Source organism: Bombina bombina, chromosome 11 (genome assembly GCF_027579735.1).
Source record: "Bombina bombina isolate aBomBom1 chromosome 11, aBomBom1.pri, whole genome shotgun sequence".
In the NCBI taxonomy this organism is placed as follows: Eukaryota; Metazoa; Chordata; class Amphibia; order Anura; family Bombinatoridae; genus Bombina; species Bombina bombina.
Genome location: NC_069509.1, coordinates 38,652,847 through 38,679,837, shown reverse-complemented (window position 1 = coordinate 38,679,837; position 26,991 = coordinate 38,652,847). Strand labels below are relative to the sequence as shown.

The window sequence follows — 26,991 nt, the reverse complement described above, 5'->3', positions numbered from 1 at the left end:
CGGGTTTGGTCAAGACCACTGCAATAAAGCGAATATAGCAATAAAGTGAGTTCCCCATTGCATATAAAAGGTTATATTTACACTATAGTGTAGTGTGCAATAGCATTATGTCTAAAAAAAACAATGTACATATCTTAATTAAAAAATACTTTATTGCTAAACAATGCCTAAGACTTCAGTGAGCCATAATCTTTTTGCTGGTGGTGTGTATATATGTATAGTCATGTGTATTTATGTGTTTATATGTTTATATATTTGTATTTATGTGTTTATATGTGTATATATGTATAGTCATGTGTATTTATGTGTTTATATGTTTATATATTTGTATTTATGTGTTTATATGTGTATATATGTTGTATTTATGTGTTTATATGTGTATATATGTTGTATTTATGTGTTTATATGTGTATATATGTATAGTCATGTGTATTTATGTGTTTATATGTGTATATATGTATAGTCATGTGTATTTATGTGTTTATATGTGTATATATGTATAGTCATGTGTATTTATGTGTTTATATGTTTATATATTTGTATTTATGTGTTTATATGTGTATATATGAATAGTCATGTGTATTTATGTGTTTATATGTTTATATATTTGTATTTATGTGTATATATGTATAGTCATGTTTATTTATGTGTTTATATGTTTATATATTTGTATTTGTGTGTTTATATGTGTATATATGTATAGTCATGTGTATTTATGTGTTTATATGTTTATATATTTGTATTTATGTGTTTATATGTGTATATATGTTGTATTTATGTGTTTATATGTGTATATATGTTGTATTTATGTGTTTATATGTATAGTCATGTGTATTTATGTGTTTATATATTTGTATTTATGTGTTTATATGTGTAAATATGTTGAAAATGGAGCAATAGACTTGCTCGACACACGGATGTCACAAACCTTCAATTTGTAAAAAGAGCAATATCTTGAAGCGCAATAAAGCGAAGCGCAATAAATCGAGGTATGCCTCATATATCATACATAGTGATGTCCCGAATAGTTCGCCGGCGAATAGTTCCCAGCGAACATAGCTTGTTCGCGTTTGCAACGGCGGGCGAACATATGCGATGTTTGATCCGTCCCCCTATTCGTTATCATTGAGTAAACTTTGACCCTGTATCTCACAGTCTGCAGACACATTCCAGCCAATCAGCAGCAGACACTCCCTCCCAGATCCTCCCATCTCCTGGACAGCAGCCATTTTAGATTCATTCGGAAGCTGCTTTCTTAGTGAGAGGAGGGACAGTGTAGCTGCTGCTGATTTAATAGGGAAATTGATAGCTAGGCTAGTGTATTCAGTGTCCACTACAGTCCTGAAGGACTCATCTGATCTCTGCTGTAAGGACAGCACCCCAAAAAGCCCTTTTTATGGCTGCTTTGTTTTTTGTTTTTTCCTGTGTATTCTAATTGCAGTTGCCTGCCTGCCTGCCAGCGTGTGTGCCAGGCTCACAGCGTATACTGTGCCCACTTGCCCAGTGCCACCACTCATATCTGGTGAAACATTAGTGTAAATTTAAAAAAAAAAAACTTTTTTGACTGTGAAACATCAGTCTGCTTGTGTGATCTAATTGCAGTTGCCTGCCTGCCAGCGTGTGTGCAAGGCCCACTTGCCCACAGTGCCACTACTCATATCTGTTGTAACAGTAGTGTAAATTTAAAAAAAAAAAACTTTTTTGACTGTTAAACATCAGTCTGCTAGTGTAATCTAATTGCAGTTGCCTGCCTGCCAGCGTGTGTGCCAGGCTCACAGCGTATACTGTGCCCACTTGCCCAGTGCCACCACTCATATCTGGTGTAACATTAGTGTAAATTTAAAAAAAAAAACTTTTTTGACTGTGAAACATCAGTCTGCTAGTGTAATCTAATTGCAGTTGCCTGCCTGCCTGCCAGCGTGTGTGCCAGGCTTACAGCATATACTGTGCCCACTTGCCCAGTGCCACCACTCATATCTGGTGTAACATTAGTGTAAATTTAAAAAAAAAACTATTTTGACTGTGAAACATCAGTCTGCTTGTGTAATCTAATTGCAGTTGCCTGCCTGCCAGCGTGTGTGCAAGGCCCACTTGCCCACAGTGCCACCACTCATATCTGTTGTAACAGTAGTGTACATTTTTTTTAAAAAAAACTTTTTTGACTGTTAAACATCAGTCTGCTAGTATAATCTAATTGCAGTTGCCTGCCTGCCAGCGTGTGTGCCAGGCCCACTTGCCCACAGTGCCACCACTCATATCTGTTGTAACAGTAGTGTAAATTTAAAAAAAAAAAACTTTTTTGACTGTTAAACATCAGTCTGCTAGTGTAATCTAATTGCAGTTGCCTGCCTGCCTGCCAGCGTGTGTGCCAGGCTCACAGCGTATACTGTGCCCACTTGCCCACAGTGCCACCACTCATATCTGTTGTAACATTAGTGTAAATTAAAAAAATAAAAAATTTTGACTGTGAAACATCAGTCTGCTTGTGTAATCTAATTGCAGTTGCCTGCCTGCCAGCGTGTGTGCCAGGCCCACTTGCCCACAGTGCCACCACTCATATCTGTTGTAACAGTAGTGTAAATTTAAAAAAAAAAACTTTTTTGACTGTTAAACATCAGTCTGCTAGTGTAATCTAATTGCAGTTGCCTGCCTGCCAGCATGTGTGCCAGGCCCACTTGCCCAGTGCCACCACTCATATCTGGTGTAACAAACAGTAGTGTAAATTTAAAAAAAAAAAACTTTTTTGACTGTGAAACATCAGTCTGCTAGTGTAATCTAATTGCAGTTGCCTGCCTGCCAGCATGTGTGCCAGGCTCACAGCGTACACTGTGCCCACTTGCCCAGTGCCACCACTCATATCTGGTGAAACATTAGTGTAAATTTAAAAAAAAAAAAAACTTTTTTGACTGTGAAACATCAGTCTGCTTGTCTGATCTAATTGCAGTTGCCTGCCTGCCTGCCTGCCTGCCAGCGTGTGTGCAAGGCCCACTTGCCCACAGTGCCACCACTCATATCTGTTGTGACAGTAGTGTAAATTTAAAAAAAAAAAAACTTTTTTGACTGTGAAACATCAGTCTGCTAGTGTAATCTAATTGCAGTTGCCTGCCTGCCTGCCAGCGTGTGTGCCAGGCTTACAGCATATACTGTGCCCACTTGCCCAGTGCCACCACTCATATCTGGTGTAACATTAGTGTAAATTTAAAAAAAAAACTATTTTGACTGTGAAACATCAGTCTGCTTGTGTAATCTAATTGCAGTTGCCTGCCTGCCAGCGTGTGTGCAAGGCCCACTTGCCCACAGTGCCACCACTCATATCTGTTGTAACAGTAGTGTACATTTTTTTAAAAAAAAACTTTTTTGACTGTTAAACATCAGTCTGCTAGTATAATCTAATTGCAGTTGCCTGCCTGCCAGCGTGTGTGCCAGGCCCACTTGCCCACAGTGCCACCACTCATATCTGTTGTAACAGTAGTGTAAATTTAAAAAAAAAAAACTTTTTTGACTGTTAAACATCAGTCTGCTAGTGTAATCTAATTGCAGTTGCCTGCCTGCCAGCGTGTGTGCCAGGCTCACAGCGTATACTGTGCCCACTTGCCCACAGTGCCACCACTCATATCTGTTGTAACATTAGTGTAAATTAAAAAAATAAAAAATTTTGACTGTGAAACATCAGTCTGCTTGTGTAATCTAATTGCAGTTGCCTGCCTGCCAGCATGTGTGCCAGGCCCACTTGCCCACAGTGCCACCACTCATATCTGTTGTAACAGTAGTGTAAATTTAAAAAAAAAAAACTTTTTGGACTGTTAAACATCAGTCTGCTAGTGTAATCTAATTGCAGTTGCCTGCCTGCCAGCATGTGTGCCAGGCCCACTTGCCCAGTGCCACCACTCATATCTGGTGTAACAAACAGTAGTGTAAATTAAAAAAAAAAAACTTTTTTGACTGTGAAACATCAGTCTGCTAGTGTAATCTAATTGCAGTTGCCTGCCTGCCAGCATATGTGCCAGGCTCACAGCGTATACTGTGCCCACTTGCCCAGTGCCACCACTCATATCTGGTGAAACATTAGTGTAAATTTAAAAAAAAAAAAAACTTTTTTGACTGTGAAACATCAGTCTGCTTGTGTGATCTAATTGCAGTTGCCTGCCTGCCTGCCAGCGTGTGTGCAAGGCCCACTTGCCCACAGTGCCACCACTCATATCTGTTGTGACAGTAGTGTAAATTTAAAAAAAAAAAAACTTTTTTGACTGTGAAACATCAGTCTGCTAGTGTAATCTAATTGCAGTTGCCTGCCTGCCAGCGTGTGTGCCAGGCTCACAGCGTATACTGTGCCCACTTGCCCAGTGCCACGTGTAAATTTAAAAAAAAACTTTTTTGACTGTGAAACATCAGTCTGCTAGTGTAATCTAATTGCAGTTGCCTGCCAGCATGTGTGCCAGGCTTACCGCATATACTGTGCCCACTTGCCCAGTGCCACCACTCATATCTGGTGTAACATTAGTGTAAATTTAAAAAAAAAACTTTTTTGACTGTGAAACATCAGTCTGCTTGTGTAATCTAATTGCAGTTGCCTGCCTGCCTGCCAGCGTGTGTGCAAGGCCCACTTGCCCACAGTGCCACCACTCATATCTGTTGTAACAGTAGTGTACATTTTTTAAAAAAAAAAACTTTTTTGACTGTTAAACATCAGTCTGCTAGTGTAATCTAATTGCAGTTGCCTGCCTGCCAGCGTGTGTGCCAGGCCCACTTGCCCACAGTGCCACCACTCATATCTGTTGTAACAGTAGTGTAAATTTAAAAAAAAAAACTTTTTTGACTGTTAAACATCAGTCTGCTAGTGTAATCTAATTGCAGTTGCCTGCCTGCCAGCGTGTGTGCCAGGCTCACAGCGTATACTGTGCCCACTTGCCCAGTGCCACGTCTAAATTAAAAAAAAAAACTTTTTTGACTGTGAAACATCAGTCTGCTAGTGTAATCTAATTGCAGTTGCCTGCCAGCATGTGTGACAGGCTTACCGCATATACTGTGCCCACTTGCCCAGTGCCACCACTCATATCTGGTGTAACATTAGTGTAAATTTAAAAAAAAAAACTTTTTTGACTGTGAAACATCAGTCTGCTTGTGTAATCTAATTGCAGTTGCCTGCCTGCCAGCGTGTGTGCAAGGCCCACTTGCCCACAGTGCCACCACTCATATCTGTTGTAACAGTAGTGTACATTTTTTTAAAAAAAAACTTTTTTGACTGTTAAACATCAGTCTGCTAGTGTAATCTAATTGCAGTTGCCTGCCTGCCAGCGTGTGTGCCAGGCCCACTTGCCCACAGTGCCACCACTCATATCTGTTGTAACAGTAGTGTAAATTTAAAAAAAAAAACTTTTTTGACTGTTAAACATCAGTCTGCTAGTGTAATCTAATTGCAATTGCCTGCCAGCGTGTGTGCCAGGCTCACAGCGTATACTGTGCCCACTTGCCTACAGTGCCACCACTCATATCTGTTGTAACATTAGTGTAAATTAAAAAAATAAAACATTTTGACTGTGAAACATCAGTCTGCTTGTGTAATCTAATTGCAGTTACCTGCCTGCCAGCGTGTGTGCCAGGCCCACTTGCCCCCAGTGCCACCACTCATATCTGTTGTAACAGTAGTGTAAATTTAAAAAAAAAAACTTTTTTGACTGTGAAACATCAGTCTGCTAGTGTAATCTAATTGCAGTTGCCTGCCTGCCAGCATGTGTGTCAGGCCCACTTGCCCAGTGCCACCACTCATATCTGGTGTAACAAACAGTAGTGTAAATTTAAAAAAAAAAAACTTTTTTGACTGTGAAACATCAGTCTGCTAGTGTAATCTAATTGCAGTTGCCTGCCTGCCAGCGTGTGTGCCAGGCCCACTTGCCCACAGTGCCACCACTCATATCTGTTGTAACAGTAGTGTAAATTTAAAAAAAAAAACTTTTTTGACTGTTAAACATCAGTCTGCTAGTGTAATCTAATTGCAGTTGCCTGCCTGCCAGCGTGTGTGCCAGGCTCACAGCGTATACTGTGCCCACTTGCCCAGTGCCACCACTCATTTCTGGTGTAACATTAGTGTAAATTTAAAAAAAAAAAAATTTGACTGTGAAACATCAGTCTGCTAGTGTAATCTAATTGCAGTTGCCTGCCTGCCAGCGTGTGTGCCAGGTCCACTTGCCCAGTGCCACCACTCATATCTGGTGTAACAAACAGTAGTGTAAATTTAAAAAAAAACAAATTTTTGGACTGTGAAACATCAGTCTGCTAGTGTAATCTAATTGCAGTTGCCTGCCTGCCTGCCAGCGTGTGTGCCAGGCCCACTTGCCCACAGTGCCACTACTCATATCTGTTATAACTATCTATTTATCTATCAAATAAACTATCTATTTATCTATCAAATCTATCTATCTATCTATCTATCGTATCTATCAAATGTATATTGCATCTATTGATCTATCTATCTAATCTATGTATCTATCTATCAAATCTATCTATCTCGTGGCTGGACTGTTTTGTGACAGCCACTTGTGTTTCGGCCAAATGTCCGTCGGACAAATGTCCGTCGGCTAAAAGTCCAGCCACGATTGCACGCGCAGTGCCCCAAATTTGAAGTAGGAGGACCGACCAAGCATCTTTTTCCATCTCCCGGTTCCTAAAATCCATGCCATATACACGTCCCCCGATAGGGGGAGTAACAGGTATTAAACTGATCAGAATAGTACTACTTAACACACCACTCATATCTGGTGGCACAGTAGATTGCACGCGCAGTGCCCCAAATTTGAAGAAGGAGGACCGACCAAGCATCTTTTTCCATCTCCCGGTTCCTAAAATCCATGCCATATACACGTCCCCTGATAGGGGGCGTAACAGGTATTAAACTGATCAGAATAGTACTATTTAACACACCACTCATATCTGGTGGCACAGTAGATTGCACGCGCAGTGCCCCAAATTTGAAGTAGGAGGACCGACCAAGCATCCTTTTCCATCTCCCGGTTCTTAAAATCCATGCCATATACACGTCCCCTGGCACCGCAACTGCCTCTGGGAACCTTACCATGGGGCCCAGACCGCACGTCTTGTAATTCTCTGTCTGGGAAATTATATATCTATCAAATCTATCTATTTATCTATCAAATCTATCTATCTATCGTATCTATCAAATGTATATTGCATCTATTGATCTATCTATCTAATATATGTATCTATCTATCTATCTATCTATCTATCTATCAAATCTATCTATCTCGTGGTTGTGCAAATGGACTGTTTGCGGTTGTTTGCGGTGCGTTAAACGGGGAGTTTGGTCTGTCACTGTGAAGCGGGCGTAACCCTTACACTACCTGATCGATACAACATCATACCTGATGTTTTAAAGCACGTTATTCCAAACAATTTAGGAATGTTAGGTGATTTATGCCCTTTATGGATTAAAACCAGACTCTGCATCAACTATGTAATTTTACGTGGGAGTTTTGCCATGGATCCCCCTCCGGCATGCCACAGTTCAGGTGTTAGTCCCCTTGAAACAAATTTTCCATCACTATTGTGGCCAGAAAGAGTCCCTGTGGGTTTTAAAATTCGCCTGCCTATTGAAGTCAATGGCGGTTCGCCCGTTCGCGAACAGTTGCGGATGTTCGCGTTCACGAACGGAAAATTTTCAGCTCGCGACATCACTAATCATACATATATAATACTTATATACTATACATATATCAGTATCTGAAAATTAAAATAACTGTTATTCACCTAAACAGGGTGCAAAACTAACGCCAAAAAGTTGAGTTATTTCACTCTCCATATCGCTGCCATTACGAGTTACTGAAAAGCCTCCTTGTGCGTGCGATATGGTGGCAATACGCTCCATACCGCACAAAATCCAAGGGCAGCTATGACATGCTCGTGCACGCTTTCCCCATAGACATCAATGGGGAGAAAGTGTTAGAAAAAAACCTAACACCTGAAGTACCGAATGAAAAATCTCCGTAACGCAACCTCATTGATGTTTATGGGGGAAAAAAGTCAAGTTTGAACCTAACACCTAACATAAACCGCTAGTCTAAATACCCCTTATTTATAGTTTAATGTTAGGTTTATTTTTATTTCACAGGTAAGTTTTTATTTATTTAAATATAGTAATATTGTAATCTTAATTTAAAGTTATGGGGGCGTTAGGTTTAGGGGTTAATAGTTTAATTTAGTGTTTTGCGATGTGGGGGGCCAGCGATTTGTGGGTTAATAGGTTTATTTAGTGGCGGCGATGTGGGAGGCTGGAGGTTAAGGGGTTAATAACTTTATAATAGTAGGGCGGCGATGTCGGGGAGCGGCAGATTAGGGGTTAATATATTCAAATAGTGTTGGCGATGTGGGTTGGCGGCAGATTAGGGGTTATTAGGTTTATTTAATAGTCGCGATGTGGGTGGGAAGCAAATTAGGGGTTAATAAATTGTAAATAGTGTTTGCAATGCAGGAGGGCAGAGGTTTAGGGGTTAATAGGTAGTTTATGGGTGTTAGTGTACTTTGTAACAGTTTAGTTATGAGTTTTGTGAAACATTTTTGTTTCGCAAAATCCATAACTACTGGTCTCAGATGGTGGTATGGATCGCGTCCGTATAGGCTGTAACGCAAGATTTTTAGCCTGAACGCACAACCTGTAATACCTGCGCTATAAAAATCCCACACAAAAAAAGTATTTTTTTTTTTGAGTGCGGAATGGACGTTGCGTTATTGGCTAGAATACTTGCGGTATAGCTATACCGACACGACACGTAATATGTGTTCCTGGCCATTACGATGGAATGGCCATTTTTTCAGCGTTAAAAGCCATACCACAACAATATATGAGTTATTGAAAGCATAGTATGTAGGACGTGTGCTGTGTATATTGCACTAATGCATTAAAAATCATAAATTACAGAGAAAATCAACTTTCACTTTGCATCTAATTTACTGTTTTAAGTGCAATTCCATATTTTCATATTTAAACAATGAGTGCTGTAAATGTGTTTCTTCTTCAAATAATCTATTTTTAGGATGTTTTTGAAACTTTACTGCAAATTTATTTCATTAAGAAAAGTTACTGTTTCATTATTGATAAAATGTATGATTAGGCAATTGTATGATTAGGCAATTGTATGATTAGGCAATTGTATGATTAGGCAATTGTATGATTAGGCAATTTGAAAAAGGAGAAGTATTTTAAACAAATTTCAAATTTACTTCAGTTATCAAATTTGCTGCATCATAATGGTATCTGTTGTTGTAGGAGCAGCACTGCACTACTGGCAGCTAGCTGAACACATCAGGTGAGCCAGTGACAAGAGGCGCCAATTAGCAGCTAGCTCCCAGTAATACATTGCTGTTCTTGAGCCTACCTAGGTATGCTTTGCAACAAAGGATACCAAAAGAACAAAGTAAGTTAGAAAAGAGAAGTTAATTGGTAAGTTGTTTAAAATTGCTGCTTTATCTGAATCATACTTTTTCCTTGGACCACAAAAACATTGGCACACATTACTGTTAAGAAAAGGGCCGTGTATGGCACACGGGCCGCCAGTAGGTCATCCCTGGTCTAGAGAGCTGGTTTATCTAGATATTAAGTAAAATCTCAGCTGTTAAAATGAAAACAAAAACAAAAGATTTCATATCTGATGATCATTATATTTGGAAATTCCTTTTAAACAAACCAAATTCAGCAACTTTATCAATGACTTTATAAGGCTTGGAAAATACCTAGAATAAACAATTGTAAATTACAGAAATCCAAATAATCTGAAAGAACGTGACTAAATTTATCCCTAAATGGTCATTAATATTTGAGGAACCTCTCTAGCTAGTCTTTAAATGTTATGGAATAAATCTCCCAACTTTCGCAGGTTTTGTGGGATTTGTTTTATAAAAATAAAATAATTTATTAAAGGTCATAAATAAACCTTCATGGTTCGGAGAGAGCATGAAGTATTGGGGTAGATTTATCAAACGCTTTGCCTGCCTATGACTGACGGTTCTCACAAAAGAACCTGCAGTCAGGATTTATCAAGAAGCAGTCATTATTCCCTAACCTCTTACGTGGCGAATTTCAATCTCCCCGGACTCGTCCGACCGTGGAGATTGACAGCTCCTGCCCACGCACAGCCAATCATGCTCCTGCCCACGCACAGCCAATCACGGATTGCATGTGAATGCAAAATAGCACTCGTGTGCAATGCTGAATTCCGACAGCGGAATTCAGCCCACCAAAGCAGCAATGCACTTTTGGGAGCTAGCTGCTGATTAGTGGCTTCACATATCTGCCTCTTGTCATTGGCTCACCAGATGTGTTCAGCTAGCTCCCAGTAATGTATAGCTGCTCTACAGCTGACATTAACTATGATTACAGCCCCCTATGCAGGAGTTAATCACAGTCATATGCAAGAAACTACAGCACTTTGTCTTTTGCATTTTAATGTCACTTTAGGCACTACAATTTCAGCCAATGACATCAGAGTGCCAGCACATTTGTGTTTAGTAGCACCTTAGGCACTTAGGTTTGCCACTACTAGTTATTCTTTCATGATTCAATATATTTGTAAGCAACTCTCCAGCTTACTTATATCATCAATATTGCTTTATTCCTGGTATCCTTTATTAAAGGAGCAGCAATGCGCCACTGGGAGCCAGCTGAATACATTAGTGAGCCAATGACAAGAGGCATATATGTGCAGCCACCAATCAGCAGCTAGCTTCCAGCTCCTGAGCCTACCTAGCATAGGCAGCCCTAGTGTTAGGCCAAATAGGTGACCCCTAAGGCCTCACTTATGATGGGGTCTCGGACAAAGGCAACAATAAACATATAGAAGGGGAATGGGCACTGTTTGTAACCCCTGAAACCAGTGGTGATGAGCTGCTATTAACATATCTTATTTCCTCTTACACTCTCCCCTGTCATCCTCTTCTTGCTTTACTATTTCCTCTCTCATTTACCTCCTGTCTCTCTTTCCTTCTTCTCTCCCTTCTCTATTGCCCCCTCCTTTGTCTCCCCCTCCGCTTTTTCTGTTATCTAATTCACTAACTTCACTTTCTTCCCTCTCCTTGCTCTTACTACTTCCTCTCTTCTTCTCTCTTTACAATCTATCTCCCCCTCCTGTGGCTTCAATCTCCCTCTCTCCTTTCTCCCACTCTCCCTCCTCTCTCCCCCATCTCCCAATTTATTTTATCTTCTGACTCTAGTTCTCCTTTATCTCTCTTTGTCTCCCCCCTTTTGTTCTTCCATTTATTTTTCTTTCCACCCTCTGCACTCTCTCATCTAGACTCTACTCTTTTGTCTCTTAGAGGCCGATTTATCAAAGGTCTGTCGGACCTGATCTGACAGTGTGGATCAGGTCCGACAGACCTCGCTGAATGCGGAGAGCAATACGATACATAGTATCATGTCTCATCGCACTTTAATAAATATACCCCTTTGTCTCTTCCTCTCTCTCCCCTCTCTGTCCATTCTGCCTTCTTCCCTCTCTTCCTTCTATAACCATTCTCTTTATTCTCTTCCCTTTCTTTTCTCTCCTTCACACTCTCTTTTCTCTCTTCTCTCTCCCTTCCACCTCACTTTTCAGTTATTCCTTCCTTCTCTCTGTTTTTCACTCTCTCTCACCATGTTCTCTTTATCTCTCTCTTTCTTTCTCCTTTTTTTCCTTTTCTTTTCCTTGCATTATTATTGAGAGATTAGGTACAATGAAAGACCAAAACATAAATTATTATCTAAAAATAAAAGAAAAAATAGGGGAATTATTGTACACAACCAGGTATACAGTCCAGTACTGTACTTTATAGATAATAAGAATGAAACATAAGAGAGAAGCCTCAAATTTGAATGTTGCCTCAAGCCTCATCAACTCTAGGTATGCTTTTCAATAAAGGATACATAGAAAACAAAGTAAATTAGTTAAAAGAAATACATTGGAAACTTGTTTAAAATTGTATGCTCTATCTGAATCATTAAAGGAAATATTTAGTTTTCCTGTCCCTTGAACTCTACTCCCATTTGAATTAATTTAGTTACTGGTTGGAAGGTCACCAACTGCTCCTTTCCAAATTTCTCTTTGCATCGACTAACCCAACTCCGCCCATGACACACACAGGACATGCTCCGTCTACAAAACTGCAGTCAGCCACACCCACAAGTCCCCTCACCTCCCTGTCCCAGAAATAAGGGACAAGTCAACAGAATGCCGAGCATTGCTTCAGAGTCAAACTCAAAAGTAAACATCAAGTCTACTTCATTGTTGTTTAAAGATAAAACAAGTTCAATGACTTGGTGTTTGGTACCTAGATGAAAAAACTGTATAATTGTTATGATACATGTACTAAATCTTATAAAGTGCTATAATACCTAGATGATTTAGAACTCCAAAGAGGTAGGACAAAATCCCACCAACTCCTGAAAAGGCTGGCATATGAAGGGGCCTCACAGCTATTGAATACCTTTTGTTATACCTATAAATATCATATGTATTTTGGAAAGAATATATTTCATATATAGTGAAAACACCCAATATGGCAGCCTTATAGTTTATTTTTATTTTTTTAGAAAACAATTCCCTGTTTGACAACCCTGATTCTAGACATTAATAAAACAGACATGAGTTATTAGGAATTTGGTAAACTGATAACAGCTGGATGAATTATTCTCAAGAGAATTTCCCCAATACGTATGATAGGGTAGCGTCAGCTAATAGAAAATAAAGGCGCATACACCTAAACAGTACTATGCACAATAAACACAAACAACAATGTTATATAGTGTTGCCTTGTTAATAATGTATATGTAGATTAGGTATAAAAGAAAATCATTCCGTTTTCTATCTATCTATCATCTATCTAGCTTGCTAGCTATCTACTTATCTCTATCTATCTATATATCTCACTATCATCTGTCTATCTATCTATCTATCTATCTATCTATCTATCTATCTATCTATCTATCTATCTATTGAGCTAGCTAGCTATCTACCTATCTCTATCTATCTACAGTATAAATCTCACTATCTCTCTATCTATCTATCTATCTATCTATCTATCTATCTATCTATCTATCATCTATCTATCTATTTATCTATCATCTATCTAGTCTGCTAGCTATCTCTATCTATCATCTATCGATGTATCTAGCTATCTATATCTATTTGTCTGTCTATTTATCTATAGTTATGTCTGTCTGTCTATCTAGGTAATTTCTTATTTTGAACATTAATAAAACTAAATATTGTATAGATTTTGTACAGATTATCTCTCTCTTTTTTTACTTTCATTTTAATCCCTTTTTTTCAGATCAGAAGGTTCCTGAAACTTGGAGTAATGATAGTACTGGTGAGTATTTTTGTTACTATCTTTACACCTGCACTGACCCCCCTCTCACTCTTAAATAGCCCATTTAAACGGCATTCTCATCTTAATTTTACTGTTGGAAGCAGATTCTATTTCACTTGCATCTCAATCTTCTGTTGTACAAAATTACCCATTAACCTTTGTTTCCTTCTCCCTCGCTTGCTCTCTCTCTCTCTCTCTCTCTCTCTCTCTCTCTCTCTCTTTCTCTCTCTCTCTCTCTCTCTCTCTCTTTCTCTCTCTCTCTCTCTCTCTCTCTCTCTCTCTCTTTCTCTCTCTCTCTCTCTCTCTCTCTCTTTCTCTCTCTCTCTCTCTCTCTCTCTCTCTCTCTCTCTCTCTCTCTCTCTCTCTCTCTCTTTCTCTCTCTCTCTCTCTCTCTCTCTCTTTCTCTCTCTCTCTCTCTCTCTCTCTCTCTCTCTCTCTTTCTCTCTCTCTCTCTCTCTCTCTCTCTCTCTCTCTCTCTCTCTTTCTCTCTCTCTCTCTCTCTCTCTCTCTCTCTCTCTCTTTCTCTCTCTCTCTCTCTCTTTCTCTCTCTCCCCCCCCCCCCATTAAATATATTTCATATCCATCCCTTCTACTTTCTATGTTTTCATCTCTGCGCGCCTCTCTTGCTGCACCTAACCTACCCCACAGGTCTACTCTCCCACCCAACAATGGTTCCAACAGATCCAGGTTCCCTTCCTAGAAAGCCTCTGATTATCTGCATCCCTCAAGAACGAGCCCTGAACATTGGATTTACCCTGGGCTGTCTCTTTCTGGGAGGAACCTTTTTGCCTCTTCAGCTTGTCGTGGCGTCAGTCTACCTGCGGTCTCTGCGACAGATTGGAGGGTGGGTAACCTTGTGTCTGATTATTAATATTAAATTACTATGGTGTCAAAAGACCACAAATCAATTCTCTGGCCAAGCTCTAAGGTGCAGCATCTGGTGAGATATTACAAAAAAAAAAATCATAATAATCAATAGAATAATAATAACAAAGTGAGAAAAAAGATTGCTAAGAATACATATATGTTACTCACCCCCAGTATCCTGCAAACACACCTATATAAATAGATCAAATAATCAAAATCTGCTGTATTCACCACTGTGAACACAGAACATAATCAATAAAATAACACACATGATTCCTTCATGAGATGAAATAAAAATGTTACTTAAATTTAAAGGCAGTGTTTATATATACAATTAGTATATATTTGTAACTTGCAAGTTAAGAATTTTATTTAATTTCTAAGTAAAGAGGAGGGGCTGATTATGTAGGGTGGTGGTCATGTTGGGGGTTTGCAATGGCGTGAAGTTGAATTTAGGGTTAAGTATGGGGATGGATTCAGTCATCGATCATAGAAAATGGCTGTGGGAGACAGTTGGAGTTGGGGTTTATTGCATTTTGGTTCAGCATCTAGTCACACCCAAACTGCCCAGTCACACCCCTGGACCCCCAACAGAACACCTGTGTTTCCACCCTCTCCTGCACTGGCCTATGGAACACCTACAAGTCCATCCACATGCTGTCCTGACTCAATGAGTGTAAGAGATTGTCCTCCAAAACTTAATTAAAGGAACCACCACTGAGGTTTGTGTCAGGTCGTATAGTTAATAGCTAATGGGTTAACTTATGGTTAGGGTTTATTGTGGAGATTCAATTATTGAATTCCTGCAGTGAGGAAAGATGCAGTTAAGGTATTTTGTGGTTTGGGAATTCAAGAAATCTCAAGTTATATTGCAGTGGGGGTGGTCACGTTATTATTTTTTGCATTGGAGGAAGACATTTAGGGTTAAAGGGCCATGCATCCCACAAAATGTTGTATGCATTTTTGCATACATGAATATAAAATAGGTTGATTCTCCATGGGATTGTATTAGTTTTATTACTTGATAAAGCTTTATTAAAACCAATAAAAAGCTCTAGCACTATGTGTTTTATGCGAGTGGCTTCTAGAGCATTTGTATTGATTTTAATGTTTTATCAAAGTTGATTAAAGTGAATTTTGATGATAAAGTGTCCGGTTTTTAAAAATGTGATTAAAAACAGGGGCGCACAAGTGAAATGTAAATTTTGATGAATTAAGGAGCCCCTGTTTTTAATCGAATTTTTTAAAACCGGGCACTTTACCATCCTAATTTACATTCACTTTAAGCTTTGGAGTCAGATAATTTATAAAGAAGTGATCGGGACTTTTACCCTTCGGGAGCTGACACGTGGGATCTAGGGTTTCCACCTCGGCCATATTTTCCTGGACACTTATGAGTTACACATGCTGCAGGGTGTGCAGGGAGGAACATGTATTGTGTTTCTGGACAGCACTAGACAGATGCACTATACATATTCCCCTCTGCGCACCCTGCAGCATGTGTAACTTATAAGTGTCCAGGAAAACATGACCGAGGTGGCAACCCTAGTGGGATCAGTGAGCCGAGACACTGAAAGTTCTCAGCATGTGATGATTGACACCTGTATGTGCTGATTCCTATGTGAGTATGCTTCGTTACTGGGCTTCATGGTAGACACCTGTCTGGTTTTATCTACACTAGGAAGCCCCCTTTATCTCTTTTCTTCTCTATATGCAGCATTTTATTGTTGTTAAATTATTGCTTTGAAGAATGGGTCACATAGGTTCTGGCACTATCTGGGATATGTTGATATGTTCACAATGTTTTGGGAATTTAACAACTGTTTTGCCGTTTGAAAGTTTGTGTTAATCCCCAGTTAGGTACCTTAGCTGCCCTTTATGTGTAAAATACAGTTCAAAGCTCTATACACAAAAATTCCAAGATAGGGGCCTCTAATGACTTTCACTGACTGTGTTCTGTCATCTCTGGCTGGGAATCCCTTTACACAAGGAGGAAGCGCAACTGGCTGCTTTGCACTTTCCATGTTACTAGCAGCTATCAGTTTGTGCCCTGCTCTGACACATTGATGTGTTGTTTGTAGCTGGTTCAGGCAAAATAAATAATCACTATAATGGCATTGTTTCATTTTAATTCATAAAAATGATTTATTAATGGCAATTGAATTCTGAGTTTAAAGGGATATGAAACCCCCCAAAAAATATTTTGTGATTCAGACAGAATATACAATTTTAAAAATGTTTCCAATTTACTTCTATTATCAAATTTGCTTTGTTCCCATGATATTCTTTGTTGAAGAGATACCTAGGTAGGTGTCTGGAGCACTACATGACAGGAAATAGTGCTGCCCTCTAGTGCTCTTGCTAATGTATAACATTAGTACTACATGACAGGAAATAGTGCTGCCATCTAGTGCTCTTGCTAATGTATAACATTAGAACTACATGACAGGAAATAGTGCTGCCCTCTAGTGCTCTTGCTAATGTATACCATTAGTACTACATGACAGGAAATAGTGCTGCCCTCTAGTGCTCTTGCTAATGTATACCATTAGTACTACATGACAGGAAATAGTGCTGCCCTCTAGTGCTCTTGCTAATGTATAACATTAGTACTACATGACAGGAAATAGTGCTGCCATCTAGTGCTCTTGCTAATGTATAACATTAGTACTACATGACAGGAAATAGTGCTGCCATCTAGTGCTCTTGCTAATGTATAACATTAGTACTACATGACAGGAAATAGTGCTGCCCTCTAGTGCTCTTGCTAATGTATAACATTAGTACTACATGACAGGAAATAGTGCTGCCATCTAGTGCTCTTGCTAATGTATACCATTAGTACTACATAACAGGAAATAGTGCTGCCCTCTAGTGCTCTTGCTAATGTATAACATTAGTACTACATGACAGGAAATAGTGCTGCCATCTAGTGCTCTTGCTAATGTATAACATTATTACTACATGACAGGAAATAGTGCTGCCATCTAGTGCTCTTGCTAATGTATACCATTAGTACTACATGACAGGAAATAGTGCTGCCCTCTAGTGCTCTTGCTAATGTATACCATTAGTACTACATGACAGGAAGCAGTGCTGCCCTCTAGTGCTCTTGCTAATGTATACCATTAGTACTACATGACAGGAAATAGTGCTGCCCTCTAGTGCTCTTGCTAATGTATACCATTAGTACTACATGACAGGAAATAGTGCTGCCCTCTAGTGCTCTTGCTAATGTATACCATTAGTATTACATTACAGGAAATAGTGCTGCCCTCTAGTGCTCTTGCTAATGTATACCATTAGTACTACATGCCAGGAAATAGTGCTGCCCTCTGGTGCTCTAGCTAATGTATAACATTAGTACTACATGACAGGAAACAGTGCTGCCCTCTAGTGCTCTTGCTAATGTATACCATTAGTACTACATGACAGGAAACAGTGCTGCCCTCTAGTGCTCTTGCTAATGTATACCATTAGTACTACATGACAGGAAATAGTGCTGCCCTCTAGTGTTCTTGCTAATGTATAACATTATTACTACATGAAAGGAAATAGTGCTGCCATCTAGTGCTCCTGCTAATGTATAACATTAGTACTACATGACAGGAAATAGTGCTGCCATCTAGTGCTCCTGCTAATGTATAACATTAGTACTACATGACAGGAAATAGTGCTGCCATCTAGTGCTCCTGCTAATGTATAACATTAGTACTACATGACAGGAAATAGTGCTGCCCTCTAGTGCTCTTGCTAATGTATAACATTAGTACTACATGACAGGAAACAGTGCTGCCATCTAGTGCTCTTGCTAATGTATAACATTAGTACTACATGACAGGAAACAGTGCTGCCATCTAGTGCTCTTGCTAATGTATAACATTAGTACTACATGACAGGAAATAGTGCTGCCCTCTAGTTCTCTTGCTAATGTATACCATTAGTACTACATGACAGGAAATAGTGCTGCCATCTAGTGCTCTTGCTAATGTATACCATTAGTACTACATGACAGGAAATAGTGCTGCCCTCTAGTGCTCTTGCTAATGTATACCATTAGTACTACATGACAGGAAATAGTGCTGCCATCTAGTGCTCTTGCTAATGTATAACATTAGTACTACATGACAGGAAATAGTGCTGCATTCTAGTGCTCTTGCTAATGTATAACATTAGTACTACATGACAGGAAATATTGCTGCCATCTAGTGCTCTTGCTAATGTATAACATTAGTACTGCATGACAGGAAATATTGCTGCCCTCTAGTGCTCTTGCTAATGTATAACATTAGTACTGCATGGCAGTAAATAGTGCTGCCATCTAGTGCTCTTGCTAATGTATACCATTAGTACTACATGACAGGAAATAGTGCTGCCATCTAGTGCTCTTGCTAATGTATACCATTAGTACTACATGACAGGAAGTAGAGCTGCCATCTAGTGCTCTTGCTAATGTATAACATTAGTACTACATGACAGGAAATAGTGCTGCCCTCTAGTGCTCTTGCTAATGTATAACATTAGTACTACATGACAGGAAATAGTGCTGCCATCTAGTGCTCTTGCTAATGTATAACATTAGTACTACATGACAGGAAATAGTGCTGCCCTCTAGTGCTCTTGCTAATGTATAACATTAGTACTACATGACAGGAAATAGTGCTGCCATCTAGTGCTCTTGCTAATGTATAACATTAGTACTACATGACATGAAATAGTGCTGCCATCTAGTGCTCTTGCTAATGTATACCATTAGTACTACATGACAGGAAATAGTGCTGCCATCTAGTGCTCTTGCTAATGTATAACATTAGTACTACATGACAGGAAATAGTGCTGCCCTCTAGTGCTCTTGCTAATGTATACCATTAGTACTACATGACAGGAAATAGTGCTGCCATCTAGTGCTCTTGCTAATGTATACCATTAGTACTACATGACAGGAAATAGTGCTGCCATCTAGTGCTCTTGCTAATGTATAACATTAGTACTACATGACAGGAAATAGTGCTGCATTCTAGTGCTCTTGCTAATGTATAACATTAGTACTGCATGACAGGAAATATTGCTGCCATCTAGTGCTCTTGCTAATGTATAACATTAGTACTGCATGACAGGAAATATTGCTGCCCTCTAGTGCTCTTGCTAATGTATAACATTAGTACTGCATGACAGTAAATAGTGCTGCCATCTAGTGCTCTTGCTAATGTATAACATTAGTACTACATGACAGGAAGTAGAGCTGCCATCTAGTGCTCTTGCTAATGTATAACATTAGTACTACATGACAGGAAATAGTGCTGCCCTCTAGTGCTCTTGCTAATGTATAACATTAGTACTACATGACAGGAAATAGTGCTGCCATCTAGTGCTCTTGCTAATGTATAACATTAGTACTACATAACAGGAAATAGTGCTGCCCTCTAGTGCTCTTGCTAATGTATAACATTAGTACTACATGACAGGAAATAGTGCTGCCATCTAGTGCTCTTGCTAATGTATACCATTAGTACTACATGACATGAAATAGTGCTGCCATCTAGTGCTCTTGCTAATGTATACCATTAGTACTACATGACAGGAAATAGTGCTGCCATCTAGTGCTCTTGCTAATGTATAACATTAGTACTACATGACAGGAAATAGTGCTGCCCTCTAGTGCTCTTGCTAATGTATAACATTAGTACTACATGACAGGAAATAGTGCTGCCATCTAGTGCTCTTGCTAATGTATAAAATTAGTACTACATGACAGGAAATAGTGCTGCCATTTAGTGCTCTTGCTAATGTATAACATTAGTACTACATGACAGGAAATAGTGCTGCCATCTAGTGCTCTTGCTAATGTATAACATTAGTACTACATGACAGGAAATAGTGCTGCCATCTAGTGCTCTTGCTAATGTATAACATTAGTACTACATGACAGGAAATAGTGCTGCCCTCTAGTGCTCTTGCTAATGTATAACATTAGTACTACATGACAGGAAATAGTGCTGCCATCTAGTGCTCTTGCAAATCGATAACATTTTTGCAAAACTGCTGCCATTTAGTTCTCCAGACACGTGCACACTCCTGATCTTACGCCCCAGCTTTTAAACAAAAGATACCAAGAGAACGAAGAAAAACTGATAATAGACGTAAATAAGAAAGTTATTTAAAATCACATGCTCTATCTGAATCATGAAATACAAATTTGGGGTTCCATATCCTTTTAATGTCCATTTGAAGGCAGATTAACCACTTATTGCTTCTGTGTAAGATGAGTGCTTGACTTACTCTCTCTATAGTGTAAAAAACAAATCTGTACCCTAGGTTTCATTTAAAGTGCTGCTGATTGCCAATCCCAACCATGAGATTGCTTAGAACAGGGGGTACAGTTATTTACAGTCACAATAAATATAATATGGCAGTTTTACATTGTTATTTATATTTTGTTTAGCTCTTTTGTAATGCAGCTTATATATACAACAATTAAAGGGACATTAAACTGCTGGGTAGGGATATTGCTCTCTGTGAAATTGGTTTTCTTCTGTATCTGTAGTTCTCTCTATTTATTTTAACCCTCTACTAGCTTTAGATCTTCACACTGGAGCCGCCAGTGATACCATGATAAAATATAAAATCAATTTGGCTGTGTAAATATTACATCCCAACATATAATTAGACATGAAATAAAACAATGATGATGTGTAATAAATAACTAACCCTACAAATGTGAGCCATGAATAATACATCTCATACAGTATGTATATAAAAATATGAACTGTGACCTCGTGTAATGTCCCCAAGTGCATTCATTTAATAGCAACCCCAACATATATCAGTGGTATAGACTGAAAATGCAAACATATAACCAAAAAGTATATACTGACAAATGGTAAGAGATAGTAATAAATTTAATCTGATACGTAATATTATCATTTCTAAACATCTAGCACTAGATTACAAGTGGAGCACAATCAATATCGCTGGACCGTGCCAGGATTAGCACACACATTGTTATTACCAGTCCATTGTAAAGAAGTATTACCAGAGAAAGTTTAGTGCTGCCGATATCCCCTTAGCGCACCTTATTCTTTCAATTGTTATTGCAAATGCGCTAGACATCACTCATATTAGTAAAAAGTTACGTGTTGCGCTCAAGCACAGCCCATTACAGTGCTAGAAAATTTAGCGCAATTTGAGGTCTGTTAGAGCTAAAAAAAAGTTAACAAAACATATGTAAAACACATTAAAATAAAGCATTAAACTAAATATATACACATATTTAATATAAACTATATGTGTATTATTTAAATAAATGTATAAAAAAGGTTTAAAAGGGATATAGTAGTAGATCAGTAAAATCAGCGCCTCCGGTCGCCCACAACACAACGCTCTTTATCAACGAGGTGACGTTTCCACCTCTAAGGCAATAGCTGTGTCAGATGACACGCACAGCTATTGGTTTAGAGGTGGAAACGTCACCCCATTGAAAAAGAGCACTGTGCCGTGGGCAGCCGTGGGCGGCCGTAGGTGCTGATTTTTGCAATCTACTGCGGCACAGAAAGGGTGAGTTTAGCATACACACAGTGTGTGTATGTGAGTGTGTGAGAAAGTGTGTGTATGTATGTGAGTGTGTATGTGTGGCACAGTGTGTGTATGTCAGTGTGTATGTGTGGCACAGTTTGTGACTGTGAATGTATGTGAGTGTGTATGTGTGGCACAGTGTGTGTATATGTGTATGTGTGTGGCAGAGTGTGTGTATGTATGTGAGTGTGTATGTGTGCCACAGTGTGTGTATGCAAGTGTATGTGTGGCACAGTGTGTGTATGTGAGTGTGTATGTGTGGCACAGTGTGCGACTGTGTATGTATGTGAGTGTGCATGTGTGGCACAGTGTGTGTATATGTGTATGGCACAGTGTGTGTATGTATGTGAGTGTGTATGTGTGCCACAGTGTGTGTATGTGAGTGTATGTGTGTGTATGTGTGGCACAGTGTGTGTATGTATGTGAGTGTGTATGTGTGCCACAGTGTGTTTATGCAAGTGTATGTGTGGCACAGTGAGTGTATGTATGTGAGTGTGTATGTGTGTGCCACAGTGTGTGCATGTGAGTGTGCTACAGTCTGTGTATGTGTGGCACAGTGTGTGTATGTAAGTGTATGTGTGTGTATGTTAGTGTGCTACAGTTTGTGTATATGTGTATGTGTTGCACAGTGTGTGCATGTGAGTGTGTATCTGTGTACCACAGTGTGTGTATGTGAGTGTGCTTCAGTCTGTGTATATGGGTATGTGTGGCACAGTGTGTGTATATGTGTGTGTGGCACAGTGCGTGCATGTGAGTGTGGTACAGTCTGTGTATATGTGTATGTGTGGCACAGTGTGTGTATATGTGTATGTGTGGCACAGTGTGTGTATGTGAGTGTATGTGTGTGTATGTGAATGTGTGGCACAGTGTGTGTATGTGAGTGTATGTGTATGTGAGTGTGCTACAGTTTGTGTATATGTGAATGTGTGGCACAGTGTGTGTATGTAAGTGTATACATACATCTATCTCTGTACTGCTGAAGATTTTACAGTTACCAAAATCGTTTGAGCTCTCAGACAATAAGACATTTAATAAAAGAGTTTTAACATCATAATAACAAATAAATATCCCAGAGTGCAGATATTCCATGTAATGATCACATGACACCTGTTTCCCTCTTCCCCTCATGTATTGCTCTAACATTGTCTCGTTTTTTAGGGCCCTGGTTGCTGTCTCTTGTCTGATGGTGGTTTATTCCTGCACTAATCCTCGAGGTACGTACAACACCGCCCCTCACTTCTCAATAAACACATTTCCTCTGACACCTAACGCTTAAATCCCCAACCTCTCTTACTCTCTGCAGAGACGTCTCATTGCTCCTTACACCCCAGAAGTCTCCCCAGATCTCTCACTGACTCACCTACCCCAGCTGTCTCCCCAGACCTCTCACTGACTCATCTACCCCAGCTGTCTTTTCAGACCTCTCACTGACTCATCTACCCCAGCTGTCTTTTCAGGCCTCTCACTGACTCACCTACCCCAGCTGTCTTTTCAGGCCTCTCACTGACTCACCTACCCCAGCTGTCTCCCCAGGCCTCTCACTGACTCACCTACTCCAGCTCTCTCCCCAGACCTCTCACGGACTCACCTACCCCAGCTGTCTCCCAGGCCTCTCACTGACTCACCTACCCCAGCTGTCTACCCAGGCCTCTCACTAACTCACCTACCCCAGCTGTCTACCCAGGCCTCTCACTGACTCACCTACCCCAGCTGTATCCCCAGGCCTCCTACTGACTCACCTACCCCAGCTGTCTCCCCAGGCCTCTCACTGACTCACCTACCCCAGTTGTCTCCCCAGGCCTCTCACTGACTCACCTACCCCAGCTGTCTCCCCAGGCCTCTCACTGACTCACCTACCCCAGCTCTCTCCCCAGGCCACTCACTGACTCACCTACCCCAGCTATCTACCCAGGCCTCTCACTGACTCACCTACCCCAGCTGTATCCCCAGGCCTCCTACTGACTCACCTACCCCAGCTGTCTCCCCAGGCCTCTCACTGACTCACCTACCCCAGTTGTCTCCCCAGGCCTCTCACTGACTCACCTACCCCAGCTGTCTCCCCAGGCCTCTCACTAACTCACCTACCCCAGCTGTCTCCCCAGGCCTCTAACTAACTCACCTACCCCAGCTCTCTCCCCAGGCCACTCACTGACTCACCTACCCCAGCTCTCTCCCCAGGCCACTCACTGACTCACCTACCCCAGCTATCTACCCAGGCCTCTCACTGACTCACCTACCCCAGCTGTCTCTCCAGGCCTCTCACTGACTCACCTACTCCAGCTCTCTCCCCAGGCCTCTCAGTAACCCATTTCCTCACTCTCTCCCCAGGCCTCTCCCTGTTCCTGCCAGCCTCCCTTTTATTTATGGGTGTTGGAGGCTGCTGTGTTCTGTTCACGTCACTAATGGTAATAAATGTTTTGTTTATTTACAAAGGTTCTTGTTATGGGGCTGTGTATAAGCACATCATTATGTACAATTATTACCATGTTTATATCTTGTGAACGGTACATTCATTTGCACTTAACATTCAGTCAGAACCAATAACCCGTTGTGTAAAACACAAACAGACTCTGTTTACTCAACAGACAGATTAGACATAAACGTATATCCCTTCTGCATCATCCTCATAGTGCAGAGGTCACGCACAGCACTGTATTGTTACCAACTTTTTACTCTGCTACACTGTACATAGAATTGTTACTCATTGTTACCCTCTACACAGTACATAGAATTGTTACTCATTGTTACCCTCTACACTGTACACAGTATTGTTACTTGCTGTTATCCTACTACACTGTACACAGCATTTTTACTCACTGTTACCTTGCTACACTGTACACAGTATTGTTACTTGCTGTTAGGCTGCTATACTGTACACAGTATTGTTACTCACTGTTACCGTACTACATTGTACACAGTATTGTTAATAAATCTTACCCTGTTACTCTGTCCACAATATTGTTACTCGCTGTTACAATGCTACACTGTACACAGTATTGTTACTCACTGTTACCTTGCTACACTGTACACAGTATTTTTACTCTCTGTTCACCTGCTACACTGTACACAGTACTGAGACTCCCTGTTACCCGGTTACTCTGTACACAGTATTGTTACTCGCTGTTATCCTGCTACACTGTAGACAGTATTGTTATTCGCTGATACCCTGCTACACTGTACACAGTATTGTTACTCGCTTTTACCCTTCTACACTGAACACAGTATTGTTACTTGCTATTACCCTGTTACACTGTACACAGTTTTGTTACTCGCTGTTATCCTACTACACTGTACACAGCATTGTTACTCACTGTTACCTTGCTACACTGTACATAGTATTGTTACTTGCTGTTAGGCTGCTATACTGTACACAATACTGTTATCCTGCTACACTGTACACAGTATTGTTACTTGCTGTCACTCTGCTACACTGTACACAGTATTGTTACTCTGCTAAACTGTACACAGTATTGTTACTCGCTATTACCTTGCTACACTGTACACAGTATTGTTATTTGCTGTTACCTTGCTACACTATACACTGTATTGTTACTTGCTGTTACCTTGCTACACTGTACACAGTATTGTTACTTGATGTTACCTTGCTACACTGTACACAGTATTGTTACTTTCTGTTACCTTGCTACACTGTACACAGTATTGTTACTCGCAGTTACCCTTCTACACTATTAACACTATTGTTACTCACTGTTACTCTGTACACAGTATTGTTACTTGTTGTTACCCTACTATACTGTACACAGTATTGTTACTCGCTGTTACCTTGCTACATCGCACACAGTATTGTTACTCACTGTTACCCTGCTGCACTGTACACAGTATTGTTACCTGCTGTTACCCTACTACACTGTGCATAGAATTATTACTCACTGTTTCCCTGCTTCACTGTACACAGTATTGTTACTATTGTTTCCCTACTACACTGAACACAGTATTGTTACTCGATGTTACCTTGCTACACTGTACACAGTATTGTTACTAGCTGTTACCCTGCTACATAGTATTGTTACTTGCTCTAATCCAGTTACTCTGTACAAAGTATTGTTACGCGCTGTTACCCTGCCACCTTGTATACAGTATTGTTACTCACTGTTACTCATCTACACTGCATACAGTATTGTTACTCACTGTTACTTTGCTACACTGCACACAGCATTATTACTCATGGTTACCTTGCTACATCGCATACAGTATTGTTACTCACTGTTACCTTGTTACAACACATACAGTATTGTTACTCACTGCTACACTTCTACACCGCACACATTATTGTTATTCACTGTTACTCTGCTACACTGTACACAGTATTGTTACTCACTGTAACCTTGCTACATTGTACACAGTATTGTTACTAAATGTTACCTTGTTACTCTGTACACAGTATTGTTACAATGCTAAACTGTACACAGTATTGTTACTCACTGTTACCTTGCTACACGGTACACAGTATTGTTACTCTCTTTTCCCCTGCTACAATGTACACAGTATTGCTACTCCCTGTTATCCGGTTACTCTGTACACAGTATTGTTACTCCCTGTTATCCTGCTACACTGTACACAGTATTGTTACTCGCTGTTACCCTGCTACACTGTACACAGTATTGTTACTCACTGTAACTTTGCTACATTGTACACAGTATTGTTACTAAATGTTACCTTGTTACTCTGTACACAGTATTGTTACAATGCTACACTGTACACAGTATTGCTACTCCCTGTTATCCGGTTACTCTGTACACAGTATTGTTACTCGCTGTTATCCTGCTACACTGTACACAGTATTGTTACTCGCTGTTACCCTGCTACACTGTACACAGTAATGTTACTCACTGTTACCTTGCTACACTGTACACAGTATTGTTACTTGCTGTTAGGCTGCTATACTGTACACAGTATTGTTACTCACTGTTATCCTGCTACACTGTATACAGTATTGTTACTCGCTATTACCTTGCTACACTGTATACAGTATTTTTACTCACAGTTACCTTGCTACACTGTTAACACTATTGTTACTCGCTGTTACCCTGTTACTCTGTACGCAGTATTGTTACTAAATGTTACCTTGTTACTCTGTACACAGTATTGTTACAATGCTACACTGTACACAGTATTGCTACTCCCTGTTATCCGGTTACTCTGTACACAGTATTGTTACTCGCTGTTATCCTGCTACACTGT

General features: G+C 40.0%; 1 protein-coding gene across 1 annotated transcript in view; it reads left to right on the top strand.

Annotated features, from left to right (window-relative positions):
* The window catches only part of LOC128642450 (large neutral amino acids transporter small subunit 4-like), a 152,498-nt gene that overhangs the window by 36,345 nt on the left and 89,162 nt on the right, over positions 1-26,991 (top strand). The window contains exons 3-6 of the mRNA XM_053695220.1: positions 13,312-13,350; positions 13,999-14,194; positions 22,948-23,003; positions 24,118-24,194. Of these exons, the coding sequence (XP_053551195.1) occupies positions 13,312-13,350; positions 13,999-14,194; positions 22,948-23,003; positions 24,118-24,194 (368 nt within the window). The remainder of the gene's footprint in view (positions 1-13,311; positions 13,351-13,998; positions 14,195-22,947; positions 23,004-24,117; positions 24,195-26,991) is intronic.